The sequence below is a fragment of the Mesoplodon mirus genome (assembly GCF_964341445.2).
Source record: "Mesoplodon mirus genome assembly, chromosome: 11".
NCBI lineage: Eukaryota > Metazoa > Chordata > Mammalia > Artiodactyla > Ziphiidae > Mesoplodon > Mesoplodon mirus.
The window spans coordinates 89957491-89972521 of NC_138987.1; the positions used below are offsets into that span (position 1 = coordinate 89957491).

Consider the following 15031-nt stretch of genomic DNA (forward strand, 5'->3'; position numbering starts at 1 on the left):
TGTATTCATCTTATTTTTCATACTTACAGTTGCCCTATCTCTTGAGTTCTTATCTTGAATTTTAACCTTGTTATATATGTACTTTTCAAGTTGCTTCAAATCTCTTTGGGAACGAGGTCGGATACAATTATCAGCATCAGAGAGGCAGCACTGGACATTGGAAAGAGTATTGCACAGGGAATCTAGAAACCTAAATTCCAGTCTGGACTCTCCCTAACCAGCTGTGTGAGCATAAACCAACTATTTTAGTTCTCAGGACCTCAGTTTTCTCCTTTATAACATAAGGGAGCTGGATTCGTCAATTTCAGAGAACTCTCTCATCTCAAAGTATTATGACTTCCTTCCATTTTTCCAAAATAAAAATAATAACTTGTAATTCTAGTGTGAGCTATATACTACCATACCTGTTTTATGTAAGAAATGCAGAGGCTGTTAGAATATTAAAATATACATATCATTAAAATACATTTCAAAAATTATTGCACTTGATGGATTTTAATGAAAATAAATTCAGCACAGGTGTGAAAACACCTGAACATGGAAAATATTCAGTAAGTATTAGTTTTGTCAAGTTCTCAGTTACTATAATTGGCTGTTTTACCGTTAAATGCAGTATCTTCTTACAAGGTGCTATAGAGTAGTAGAAGGAGCATGATGTTTACAGTGAGAACTGGATTCAGATTCCATCCCCACCATATGCTAGCTGTGCAGTCTTGCATAAGTCACTTAATTTCTCTGAGTCTGGTTTGCACATCCTTAAAATGGAGACACTAACATCTATCCTGCAGATTTTGAAAATTAAATGAAAGAATTGATAAGTACCAGGAACACAATAGGTTCTCAAAATTTAGTTATTTTACCTTGATATTTATAATTTACTTTTACCATATAATATTTCACTAACTTGCTTTTTACATAAGATATCTCCTGCTAAATGTAGATGTTCAGAATCTGGCCTTGTATACCTCACAATGTATAATTTACGCAGGAAATAATTCAAGAAGTCATCTTGCAACATCTTGAGTCTTCCCAATAGACGTTTGGAATCAAAGTAGGTTGATTCAGTCTGTAGTGACACTTAGCCAAAGGTAAATTATCAAATGCACATATTTTTTATTGTAAGGATATGAATACAAAAACACAAATGTCCACACATCCTTAGACTCATTAATATGCATGAGCCTCTATGTGTATATGTTTTAAAGGTATATTAGTAGTAAATTTAGAATATTTTTGTTTACTTACCACATTTCATCCACTAATAGCATTTACTAACAATAGAGTTATCTTTGTGCAACAATAACATTTACTGCTTTTCTACTTATAAACAATTACATATTTATAGTGGAAACTTTAGAAAATAGAAAGGGATAAAGAATAACATTGTCCCATGTGTCTCACTGTTCTAAAAGAAATTATTTTAATATTTTGTTATGTGGCTAGCCATACATTTTTCTATGCATATGTGGCAAATGATATATAGCATACACTTTATATTATAACCACATTTAAGCATCTTAAAGGAAAATAACAAGGAAGAATCCAATGTTTGTTACTTGGACATTTTCATTAATATAGTGTACATTTTTCCCTGCCTTTAAAAATTCTTTTAGGACATTTTAAGCTTTCTTGTGTTCAGTTTTATGGATAAAACTTCATATATTATTAAATCAGTCTTCTGTCATCAGATGTGTAGGTTGTTTCTTCAAGTTTTTATAGCATCAGTATTATCAATCTAATGTGGACTTCATAAACAAATACTTAAATCTGTGTCAGGCTAAATTCACAGGAGCATAGTTAATTAGACAAACCATATAACAGTTTAAAGGCTTACATTATATATTGCCAAAATGCTCTCTGGAAAAGTTATACCAATTATTCTCACACCAGAAAAGAAAAAACAATGCATTCCCTCACATAAGTTCCAACACTGGGAATTATTATTTTAAAAGAAATCCTTGTCACCTTGAGGGATGAAAGATGGTATCCCATTATCATTTTTAATTAGCATTTATTTGATTACTAGTGACCCTTTGATATTTCTTCTATTAGGGAACTGCCTGTGTATTCCTTTGGTCCATTTTTCTATTAGGGCAGGCTTACCTATTTTATCCGTGTTCTACACAGAAAATTAAAACATCACTCAAGTGCTAAACCCAGCCTAAATTCTATTATGATGCAAAGTAATTGTAGGTTGTTAATGCTATTTACAAATCGTATATCAATTTTATTTCACCACTGAAATAAAAAGTTGCATTCACAATTACGTCTGTCTGCTCAGTGGAACTCAGTCAAGTAAGACAAACACTCCTAAATTTTAACTCTAAAACTGTTAACATTCTTATTGCTGCAGAATACTGTTCTAGTATCATTATTAAAGTACCTAATATATTTCTGTGTGCGCTTCCTTTATTACATGCCATAATGGGACTGAATATCTTTAGTGCTGGTTATGCACAATTAACACTTAGTTATTGTCTTGTCACTTCCATCTCTACAAGACAAACTTCTTTAATGCAAGAAGTCAGCTAATCTTCATCAGTCAAGCAAAGCAGAAAAATTTTGTTACTCTGAATCCAGAAGTTTTCAATATAGGAGACTCTCCTTATCCTTTGGTGTCTGCTTGGGAAATCTCTCCAATAAAGCCGTCTGCCTCAGGAGCCTCTACTCATAGTAGCCAAATCATTGTCTTAGTATTGCACCTTTTCAAGTGACACACAAGGCCAATAGGTAATTTACAGGCACTTTTCCTTAAGCAAACTTTCTTGACCCCTGAAATTATGATTTTATAAATGCTTATGAATTTTATTTAGCAAGTCGTTTCATCTTAACTTTTAAATCACAATATCATTAAGATCTAAAGCATTTCTGAATGTTTAAAAAAGGTAGTAGTGGGCTTCCCTGGTGGCGTGGTGGTTGGGAGTCTGCCTGCTAATGCAGGGGACACGGGTTCGAGCCCTGGTCTGGGAGGATCCCACATGCCGCGGAGCAACTAGGCCCGTGAACCACAACTACTGAGCCTGTGTGTCTGGAGCCTGTGCTCCGCAACAAGAGAGGCCGCGATAGTGGGAGGCCCGCGCACCCCGATGAAGAGTGGCCCCCGCTTGCCACAACTAGAGAAAGCCCTCACACAGAAACGAAGACCCGACACAGCAAAAATAAATAAAAATAAATTAATAAACTCCTACCCCCAACAACTTCTTTAAAAAATAATAATAATAATAGTAACAATGAACTGTCAAGATGGGTGAATCTTCTCTGTCCTTTTTAAAAGGGTGTGGCTAAAAATGTGAATCCTGAATTAAAATCTAAAAGTTCATCTATTTTGAAAGGACCTGAAGAAGGTTATTTTGAACGTCTTGTATGATAACTTGAATGTCATTCAGAATTGGCAAATTCTGAGTAATAGGTTAATTTCTTAAAGATGCTGAGTAATAGGTTAATTTCTTAAAGATGAGTAAGCCCCCCCCCTTAGAAAATTCTAGGAAACTAAATGATGGTTTTAAAAGAGAAGGGAAAAAATTCTTATTTGTAATGAAATTGCCTCAAATATGTAGAACTGTGTAACATTAAAGAAAAAAAGCACTGGGCTAGGCTCTGTGGAAACAGAGGTGAATAAAATCCAGTTTCTCTCTTAGGGGTATTTAGAGCTTAGGGAGAGACAGGACATCAAAGACTTACACAAGAGAAAAATGTAATCGATGCTAAACAGATCTATACTGAGGGAAGAGAGGTCTGTCCTTCTTGAAGTCTTAAGAAAGCATCAAAGGGTTGATGTCCTGGGTGTTAAAGGACTCTCTGGGACTGATTAGGATATAGGAAGTGTGTCTGGTGGGGGGGTGGAGGAAGTGAGGAAGGCTGGGTGCAGTGAGGAAAGGATTTTCCAGACAGATGGAGCAGCAGGCAAGGCATGGAGGTGTGAAAGCATGTAATGTGTTCCGGAAATGAAAAGTGGCTCAGTGTGCTCAGAGATTAGAGAGGGAGTTTGGTGGGGACGTGGAGGAATATGGGATAGAGAGAGGAAATTGTAAAGGTAGGAAATCAGTGAGCTAAAGTCAACATGAGTCCAATTTTAAATTATTCATGAAAAGTATCTTTGTTCTTTAAGGCTATTCAGTTCTAGAATAAGTCTTTCTTAACCAACATTTGTGGCCCACTCACTTCAAGTGGTAGTACAGGTTATGGTGGTATTTCACAGGGTTCAAAAGAAATTTAACTCATGGTCATTTACCTCAGCACTGTTGCCCAGAGTGGGAAACCTGTTACACATTCATGAGAAAATTTGAAATGCCAAAGTAAATGATACACCAATAAATAAGTGCTTTGGTAAAGATCAGAATGAGTTGATGGGGTCCGGGAATGCTGATGGAGGGAATGGAAACTAAAGAATTTTGATTGATTGATTGATTGAAGTATAGTTGCTGTACAATATTACATGTTACAGGGGTACAATATCCACAATTTTTAAAGGTTATACGCCATTTATAGTTATTATAAAATATTGGCTATGTTCCCTGTGTTGTACAGTATATCCGTATAACTTATTTTATACCTAATAGTTTGTACCTCTTACTCCCGTACTCCTATATTCCCTTAAAAAAAGAATTTTTAGAATTTAAGTAGATGGAAAAAAGGGAGAAATATCCCTGGCTAGGGAACAGCTAAGCAAAGGTGAGAAGATTATTATTAGCAAATAATAATGAGAGCAAATTTTTATACAGTGCCAATCACACACCAGACATTGTTCTGTTTTACATGTGCTAACTCATTTAATACTCAAAATAACCCAGAAGTAGGTACTATTATTAGCCTCATTTTACAGGTGAGGAAACTGAAGTATAGAAAATTTAAATAACTTGCCCAAGATTACACAGATAGAAAAGGATAGATTCAAAATTTGAACCCAGGCAGTCTGGATTTAATCTCTGGATTCAGAGCCAGTATGAGGACCCTGACCTGTTTCAAGATGAAGATTTTCTTTTCTGACAAAGTGGGTATAAATGGGAGTAGATATAGTGGAGTTACAAAAAGGTAGATGCTAAATAATTGATAATAGGATTTGGGGTGTGGGTAGTGAAACTTGGTACAGAAAAGATTGTTGGGAATGCATTGTGTGATGACAACTGGGCTGTCATTGGGAAAAGACAGTAAATTTGTTCACAGGTGTACAATGAGTATATAACCTGCACTTCTTACTGAAAACAAAGTACAGTATCAAAATCTCCATCTTTTAGTAACTGAGGATGCTAAATAGAACAGTAGAGACATTGGAAATATGGAATGGATCCCCTTTCTTTTTAAAGTGCTGTGGAAATGGAAATTAATTATAATTGGCAGTCACTAACCTTAGGAAAATAAGATGACTAAGTTAACATTTTCATTCTTAAAGAGGATGTCACAAATGAAAGCTTCCTAGCAGAGGCATTTGATAACCCGCTCAAAACTACTCTAAGCCCCGTATTTGATAGCGATGGTTTCTTAATTATTGTCTGTACTTTTCAAGTCTCTAAGACCGTATGAATTCAACTAGAGTTACTCCAAAATATCTGGAAATTAAATCTATGATTAATTCTAAAACATTTAGATTAGGTGGCTTAATAATCTGATTGAGCATCTTTTTATTCCTTAACATATTTTTTAATGATGGCAGAATTAATTGAACTGACTATATCACAAGCAATTAAGATTAATTTATAAGGAAGATTATCAATTTATTTTCAAGAATTTTAGCCTGACCTATTACTATATATACATACGCTATCCTCTGGCCATCACTATTTTTATAATATTTTTCTGAAATGCTAAATCTCATCAGGACCTGGTTATAGAACATTGGAAATTAGCCTTTCTTACAAAATCACAGTTATAGATCATTTTGTTAGGTGTCCGATATCTGCAGTGCTATTCCTCTAATTTCTTCATGTTTATATATAGGACATTTTAAAGGAAGATATCAATCCTAATTGCAAAGCAATCATAATCTGTTCTTAACTATAGCTTTCAAAGCTGTTTTGTTTAAGTTATATGTGTGTGACATCCCTCACCTATGTTCTGTTTCATTTTGACCTTTAAGTATAAATTGATATGCACATAAATGGTACTTTATCCAGTTGATAACATATTAGTAACAATATATCTCAGGTAGGAATGTTTTAGATGAATTCCATTTATATTGCAAACATCTCATTGAGTAATAGGCTCTCTTTTGAAAAGCTATGTAAAGAAGTAGTAATAATACAAAAAACCTATATAACTTCATAGCCTCATGCTTTACCACCTCCAGGTAAAAGCATGGATTTTTTTTAAATTGCTTTCAGCCATTTATTTGTGTTTTTTTAATTGAAGTATAGTTGATTTACAATGTTGTGTTAATTTCTGCTGTACAGCAGAGTGATTCAGTTATACTATATTCTTTCTTATATTTTTTTCCATTATGGTTTATCACAGGATACTGAATATGGTTCCCTGTGCTATACAGGAGGAGCTTGTTGTTTATCCATTGTATATATAATAGTTTGCATCTGCTAATCCCAAACTCCCAACCCATCCCTCCCTCCCTCTCCCTCCTCCTTGGGAACCACAAGTCTGTTCTCTATGTCTGTGAATCTGTTTCTGTTTCGTAGATAAGTTCATTTGTGTCACATTTTAGATTCCACATGTAAGTGATACCATATGGTATTTGTCTTTCTCTTTTAGACGTACTTCCCTTAGTATGACAATATTTCGGGACTTCCCTGGCAGTCAGTGGTTAAGACTCCATGCTTCCTCTGCTGGGGGCACGGGTTTGATCCCTGGTCAGGGAACTAAGATCCCACAGGCCATGTGGCATGGCCAAAATTAATTAATTAAAAAATTGATGCAAAAAAATCCATAATGAACAAAAAATTAAAATTAAAAAAAAAATCTCTACGTCCATCCATATTGCTGCAAATGGCATTATTCCATTCTTTTTGTGGCTGAGTAGTATTCCACTGTGTGTTTGTGTGTGTGTGTGTGCGCGCGCACGTGCACTACATCTTCTTTATCCATTCATCTGTGAAAGCACAGTTAGGTTTCCATGTCTTGGCTATTGTGAATTGTAAAAGCATGGATTTTGAATCCAAAGAGACCAGGGTGCTTTTCCTTCCTCTACCATACACTTTCTAGCTATGGAACCTTGGGCAGGTTTTTAAAATTATGGGAGGAAATGTTAGGTTTTTCATCTGAAAAAGACAATGTTAATATTTACTTTCTCAGTTGGATTTAAGGAATAAATGTGATCACTGTATATACATGCTTAGCCTTAGCACATGGTACGTTCTTTATAAAAGGTGATTATTTTAATTACCTACATTCCAAACATTGAGGGAAGGCTTTACATATTACATTTCTACTCTTTACTGCCAACTTACAGAACTTACTGATGTTAAAGATAAAAATCCTGAAGTTTCCTTTTCAATATTGTGAATGGAAGGTTGGAATTTGAACCCTATTCATTGCAAATGTCTCTCTGCCTTTCATAGACTTCTTATTTTAACATTCCTACCATCCAGTGATGTAGTTGTTTTATCTTACCCACAGAGAACTGACTCAGAGTATGAAATACACCCTATATCTTGCATTGAGTAGGTGAGAGCCACAGGGCTCAGGACCAAATCCCCAGGCCCTTGGCTCAGTGCTTTTCTCACTATAATTACTCTGATTGTATTAATCTGCAAATAGAAGTTACCTAAATTTCAAGGTCCCTGAAGGTAAGGATGACATGACACAACGTGACAAAAAAACAAAACAAAACAAAACACATTTTTATTTGATAGCAAATAGAATTTGGACACTTGTTAACAAATTAAAGCAAAATTTTAGACAGTATGGAGTTGAAAAAGTACTTTCAGTTTAGTCGGTTTTTAGGGGAAAAAAGATTCAATAACATCAGCTGGAACACGAGAGTATTTTATTAAAATTATTTATTTTTGATGGATATTTTGTTATTAGCTTATTAGTCAGTTCAAATTAATTTCAACATTAATATAAAGTGAAAAATTTGAACAGTAATCAACTATATTCTGCATGCTACTTTATATAATCTCACATAAAAGATAAGTATCTAATTTGGCTACTTACCCCTGCCCAACAAAAGAAATATTTCCTTTTATTCAACATATCTTAATGATCAGGATAATCTACAAAAACTGGTTTATTCAAACACTACTTTTGAAGCACAATGTTTCAAGTTTATAGTTTGCAACTAATAAAAAGAAGATATACTTAAAGTCCAAACTTGAATGTTCATTGTATCCAATAGCCTTGACCACAAACAACTGCAGGATTTCAAGATCAGGGCGTAGTCTGTACTTTCAGTCAGCATCATCAGCAGGCAGTAATCCTGGGGAAAAAAAGTAAATTCCACAAATAAACAGACCAATCTTCCTTTAAGAGGAAAGCTAATTCTTTTCAATCTACTTTTTTTATTACACTATTTTCCCCTCTATCTACTTAGCTAGAATAAGGATAAATTTCCAAAGCTACTCAGTTGGAAAATAAATAGGTTCGCTGTTTGTCTAGCATTCCAATCTTTGCAAATGTAAATCAGCCCAACTGCTCCTCATTTAAACCTTCAACTTCACAAAACATTAAAGGGTGGCTTTCATGACACAATTTAATCTATCCACTAAGATTTCTGCTTGAACATCATTTGAAATTGACTATCTGATAAAGAGAGACCACTATCAAAGGTCAGTAAGGTCAACTTATATAATTACAAGTAGTTTTATTGGGTCAACTCTACCAGACACTGATGTTTGAAGGTTAAATTGTTACAATTAAAAATATATACAAATCTCCCCAGAGTTACTTTATTGTTAAATGTACCAGAAAGAGCACAAGCATTTTTTCTTACCTTAATTGTGTCCAAAGTGTCACCACTGGGAAATTATACAAAAAGAGCACTTATTAAAAACATTACAATCTTGCACATTAAACAATGCTTTATAGAATAAAATACATAATTAGCTACTGGAAACTAGTTTATTTATCATATCAATATTAAGAAGTTCATCAGGTTACTCCCTTTGGTTTAATTGGAATTACTCTAAGAAATACATTTACTACTTCATAGTTGGTGAACTTGCCACAAACAAAGGAATATGGCCCAGCATCTGAGTCTGATGCTAAAATAACTTTCACTTCAGAACAATTACTTGCAAATTACAAGAATTTAATCACAGTTTAATAACAGAGTAAAAGGAAGCTTTAAGTGAGAAGCTCTAAAATGGGCTATTTTCTAATCATTTGATTCATTTGAATGCCTTTTACTTTTTTTATAAAATGGATAAATGGGCAATGAAGAAAGCTTCCATAATAACTGCCGTGAAATATTATTAGCATTGTTTTAATGAATGTAAATACAGATCAGTTCTTTTTTTCTTTCCAATATGGTAAAAAAAAAAAAAAAAAAAATCACCTTTGCTGCCCAAGGTATTTTCCTCAATGTTCTTATGAGTTTTATATATAAAAGTAGGATTTCAAATTTTGTGTGTAGCATTTCCTTAAATGACCAGAATGGTTTAATTTTGACAACAAGGCAACTTTCGAAGCCAAACTTTCAAACTCAGGGAATTACCATAAATTGAAATGATGATTAGGAAAAGAAATCTTCAAATCTATAGATCTGAGTGAAGTCATCTTATCCATTTTATTTTTGTAAATATTTTCAGATTTTGTGTTGGAGACAAATTTTTCCTAAAGAATAACATGATCCTTTGCCAGACGGACTACGAGGAAGGTTTAATGAAAGAAGGTTATGCACCCCAGGTTCGCTGATCTATCAACATCACCCCATTAAGAATACAAAGCACTCCATTCTTTTATCTTTTTTGCTCCATGTGTATATAAGAATCGACACAGGAACCAACTGAATAGCGTAGATATAGGAAAGCAGGATGGTTATATGGAATAAAAGGCGGACTGCATCTGTATGTAGTGAAATTGCCCCAGTTCAGAGTTGAATGTTTATTATAAAAGAAAAAAGTAATGTACATATTGCTGGATTTTTTTGCTTGCTATTCGTTTTTTTGTGTCACTTGGCATGAGATGTTTATTTTGGACTATTGTATATAATGTATTGTAATATTTGAAGCACAAATGTAATACAGTTTTATTGTGTTACCATTTGTGTTCTGTTTGCTTCTTTGTATTGTTGCATTTAGTACAATCAGTGTTTAAACTTACGGTATATTTATGCTTTCTGTATCTACCAGCTATTTTAAATGAGCTGTAACTTTCTAGTAAAGAATTGAAGAGCAAATCTCACTAATGATACACATATAAAGCAAGTCTATCAACATTAAAAATACTGAAAAAGAAAGACACACAAAGCATTTTAGCAACATCCACTTATTGCCACAATGATTTAGAGTCTATCAGTGTTCTCATTATCACCCCCTATTTTCAGGGGGTTAAAGATCAGCTTTAAAAAATGCATAAAAATTTCATCTTAAAGCACTTTCATTTTTTACCAACGTGAAAAGTGCCATTTTTAGAATAACTTTAAAGCTTAACAGTTATCCTTTTAATACCCTTTTTTTGTGTGTGCTCTTTACCTAGTAAATGGCTTTGTTTTGTTTCCTTCAGCCATTCACCGCTTATGTGAGCTAGTGCCTTTGGGTATCATGTAAAAATTTTCCAAAGGGTTACTTCAAAAAAGTGTTACCACAATTATGAGATAATTTTAAAATGATAAATTTCTTGTACAAATTTTGCCCAGATCTCTCCATAAGAGGTAAGCGTATAATAACTTTATGATTTGATACTTTTCTGGCACCCAAAGGTTTTGAATGCGAATCTACTGAAACCATGATAATGCACATTGAATCTATGATCATATTTGAGGAGTGAAGTCACTTTTGATCAGAGCATCATAGTGCTCACAGAATCTTCTAGAAGAAGAGAAACAAAGGGATTGATAAAAAGCTGAGAACTGGTGATTATATATTTTTCTGTATTTACCTGCCACTTATTTTAATGTTCAAAAGTGAACACTTTAAAAGTTTGATGTGTCTTACTCTCACTGCTTTCTCTAAGTAATTACCCGCTCAGAATTTATCACACTTGGGCTGAAATCTGTCATTCCATTTTTTAAAGGTGAAAGATTATTCCCTTATCTACATGATAGCTGATAAAAAAGAAAGCTTTCTAGAAACAAAAATTATGGAGACTGATTATTTCAATTACAATTAAGGAAATAAAGTTGTGACTGTGTTCCCTTCTTTGGGGTTGCTCACACTTTGCTTCTTTGCTTCTGTTCCCTGTACTCAAAACTACTTTTCAGCAGATCTAATTCCTCAATAGGCACAATGAAGCATATTTTTACTAGAGCAACTTTTAGTGCTATGGGCTTTCTTTTTTCTTTTCTTCTTTTTTCTTGATCACTTGTATAGGAAACAATATTTCCCAGTGTTACTTGCATACATACTTTGTCCCGCCGAATATGCATTGCAGAAAAAAATTAAATGTGATACCTGAATTCTTGGTTTGGGGCCAAAATATTAAACTGAAAAAACATGCTGGTGTGGATTTGAGTTGTTTTCCAACAAAGCTTTACTATGAACATGCATGTGAATCTGGATATTGCCTCTCATTTTTAAGAAAATGGTTCTGTGAAAAGTGAACTATATGTATTTTTACAGATGCTTCATGGTTGAGTGTTCAAGTCACATGTCCTCCAAATTTGAGATATACCCCCCAAAAAGAGTGTCAAAAATAAGTTATTTTGTGGGGCCCACAAAATAACTATTGATATTATTTTAGCCTTTGAGCCTTACATTTATTTCATGAAAAGATTGCATAGCCAAAACCAAAAAAAAGCAAAACAGAACAAATGGGAGGAAGGTGAGGGAGATATGTAAGAAGTGGTTTTCCTAACACAGCCCTGCTAATCCCCATTAAGAGTTGTTTGAAATTCATGTGGATGCAAAAATGTAATTGTCAGTATCTTTTTGCATCCTCTTTTTTAGATTTAAATGGTTTTGCATATGCTTATCAATATGTCAAAATACTTGTAAATTGGGAACAAACTTCTCTCAGCTTCTTGAAGCTGTTCAGTTATCCCTGCCATCCAAAGACCCAACAAGGTCTTTTGGTTAATCCTTTGGGAATTAATTCTTATGCTTTTTACAACAAACAAAATTACTCACCTGGATTAAAGATTAAGGCCTTAATCTCCTTAGATTATCTTTAATCTCCATAAAATGGTGGAACAAGACAGAAATAGGCCATTTTACAGCTAATTGCCCATAAATAGTAGCATTTTTGACTGAAGTACTAAGCTAATTGTCTTGACTACTCAAAGTCCCTGAATTGCTGTCAACTCTCCTCTTTGTGTTGTGTAGCCCTGACGTCACTTAGCTTGTTATCTGAAGCCTCCAGTAGAACATCTCCGATGGAGCATTGATTTCTCAAGCAGCAAAAGCTCCCTTTCCAACACACATCTCATATAGGCTGCCTATGATGAAGGACCAGGCACTTCCACTCCACTAGAGTGCTGGCTGAGTTTAAAAGCTGACCTGTGTTTGTAATTTCACTTTCATCTTGCTTAATAAATATCTGCTGGATTCTTTCATTCATTTCTTTAATATTTGGATTTATGTTTTTAATAAAAGGGGTATTACACTATTTGATTGCACTTAATGGGCAAAATCTAAGATGATATTCTGGAAAGCATACTATGAAAAAGGAAAAGAAAAGTGTGTAAGGACATTTACTTTCAAAAGGTAAATCATAAGCAGACCAAGTACCTCAAATGCATGCTCCAAATATTATATTTAGGATCTCTGAGCTAGGTAGTTTGTTGCTATTTACTTTTGTGGGGAAAATAAAACTGTCAAAAATGAAGGTAGCAATTGCTGGGTATAATTTTGTACATTTATACAAATTTTAAGGGATCTTTCTGAAAGCAACCGTGTTGCTCTTGTCAGACTAAATTTCCAATTTCCTGGTTCCTGCATAATGAATTAAAACAGAAAACTCAACGAAATCCTACATTTTCAGGAAGAATGTTGTTCCTTCACTGAACCAGGGTGCTAAAAATTACATCTGTAGTAAAACACACCATACGCAAGTGATTTCTTTTTAACTATCACTTTAGGCAAACCACTCTCTGGATAGTCACTTAAACAATTTCATAGAAATGATACTGGCCAAACATATTTAGTGTTCACTTAACAAAGCTGCAAAAACAAGGTCACATGTTTATTGTAATAGGCCATTAACGCAGAATACAATTTTGGCAAAAGCCCTTTGATTATTACTTTTTCTTAAAAATGCCATTACGGATATTTCCTAAATGTGATTTTAATGCAATGTAAGGTAATAGGAAGCAACATTTTAATACAGCCATTATTTCACATGACATTTATTAAGTACCTACTATGTGACAGGCCTTGCCCTGAGCACTCAGCCTCCTTGTGAGGCCGACCTAGGATACTTTGTGTGTCAGATAACTTTAGGGAGTCTTCGCACTGGTTTGTACTCATCTCAAACCTACGAATAACAAGCACACAAAAGCAAATACCGTCTTCTACCTATTCAGCATGTCATTGGTATGAAAGCCCCAGAAAATATCTCAAGTAATCAATGTGTTCAGAGAATTATCTCACACAAGTTACTCATTAACTCAATAGCACATAATAAAAAAGAACATCAATTAATTAATGAGTCACCCTCAGATCGCTATGATTACAGTAGTGCTCTGTTGAAACAGCCGTTATAAATGGGGCTGCCTCTCTTTATTCATTGTTTGCAGTTCACCCATTATTTGGCTGAAACCAATGTCATATTTAACATGTGCCTGTAGGTAATTGTGTGATTAGTATCATAAATGAAGAATTCTGAATATCTACTGCTTATAAAACCTTATAAATGGTCAGGGAAAAAATCAAGAAAAATCTCATTTTTGCTGAAGCTTCTTCTGAAGCCAAGCTATTGGAAGGGTATTACCTTTCTAAAAAGTATACTTTTTACATTTATAATCAAGATGTAAGACTTCCATGTTAAACTTTAGAAGGATTAGCTGCTAAACACTTAAAAGTAAATTTTCCAATGTTTTAGAATGCACACAATTTCAGGAACTTTTCACAAAGACTAAAATATGCATGACCAGTTTTGAAACATTTTGGTACCCTCCCAAAAGGACATTTTTGCCTTTGGTGGGCCAGGTTGGGGAGGAGGTGTGGGGACTGGCAGTGATAGGGGACAAGATTATAAGAAATGCCAAGTATTAGATGCAAAGTCACCAGCAAAATTTTCCCAACTATCTTGGTAAATGCCATTTCACTAAGCTTATAGAATAATTATAACAGTTCCCTTAGGTAAGTAAGAAGCATCTGTTGGCAACACATAGCAGGTGTTAACAATTACACATACTGAAATTTTTTTTAATGTTAATTAAAAGAATTCTGTTTTCTGAAAAGGAAATTCAAAGATACTCCTGTTTTCAGCGTGCAGATCACGTAACACACAACATTGTAAAGCCTAGATCATCTTGGATCAAGTAGGTTTCATATTTGGTTCAGATCACTGCAATCAAAAGTGAACTGGAATTCATTGCACTTTTTACACAATGGGTATTCTGGGCTGAGGAGCTGAATACTTATGAAATTGGCATAGCGGAGCAGATTGCAGAATATTTTGGCTTTATTGGCAAGGCGGTCGTCGTTAACTATACCAAATTTAATGGACACAGTACAAAGAAAAATGGGAGCAAGAGGCATGCAGGTAATAGATTATCCAAATCTCTTTTAACCCTGCTTCTGCAAAAGATTTTAAATCACATAAAATGAAACTGTCCATTTGTAACATGTAACGTTATATTCCTCCCATCAGTAGTGTCTAACAAGAGGTAACACTCACTGAACACTTACCATGTAGTATGTATGGTAAGTGTTCAGTAAGTAGTATAAGTAGTAATATGAGATTTTTCATCGCCCAGGTAATTTCCACAACAGCCTCCTAACGTAGGTTCTTTTAACCCCATTTTGCAGATTTTAAATAAAAGTAA

At 34.2% G+C, this 15031-nt stretch overlaps 1 protein-coding gene across 6 annotated transcripts in view; it reads left to right on the top strand.

Moving 5' to 3' along the window:
- Positions 1–10842, top strand: part of LMO3 (LIM domain only 3) — a 58387-nt gene extending 47545 nt beyond the window's left edge. For 5 of the 6 annotated variants that reach the window (XM_082634431.1, XM_082634432.1, XM_082634433.1 and 2 more), the window contains one exon: positions 9693–10109. In XM_082634431.1, the coding sequence (XP_082490557.1) occupies positions 9693–9798 (106 nt within the window). In that variant the 3' untranslated portion in view covers positions 9799–10109. Of the gene's footprint in view, positions 1–9692; positions 10110–10804 lie in introns of those variants that run through there. The other variant, XM_082634430.1, reaches the window with a different exon arrangement.
- The last annotated feature ends 4189 nt before the right edge of the window (positions 10843–15031 follow it).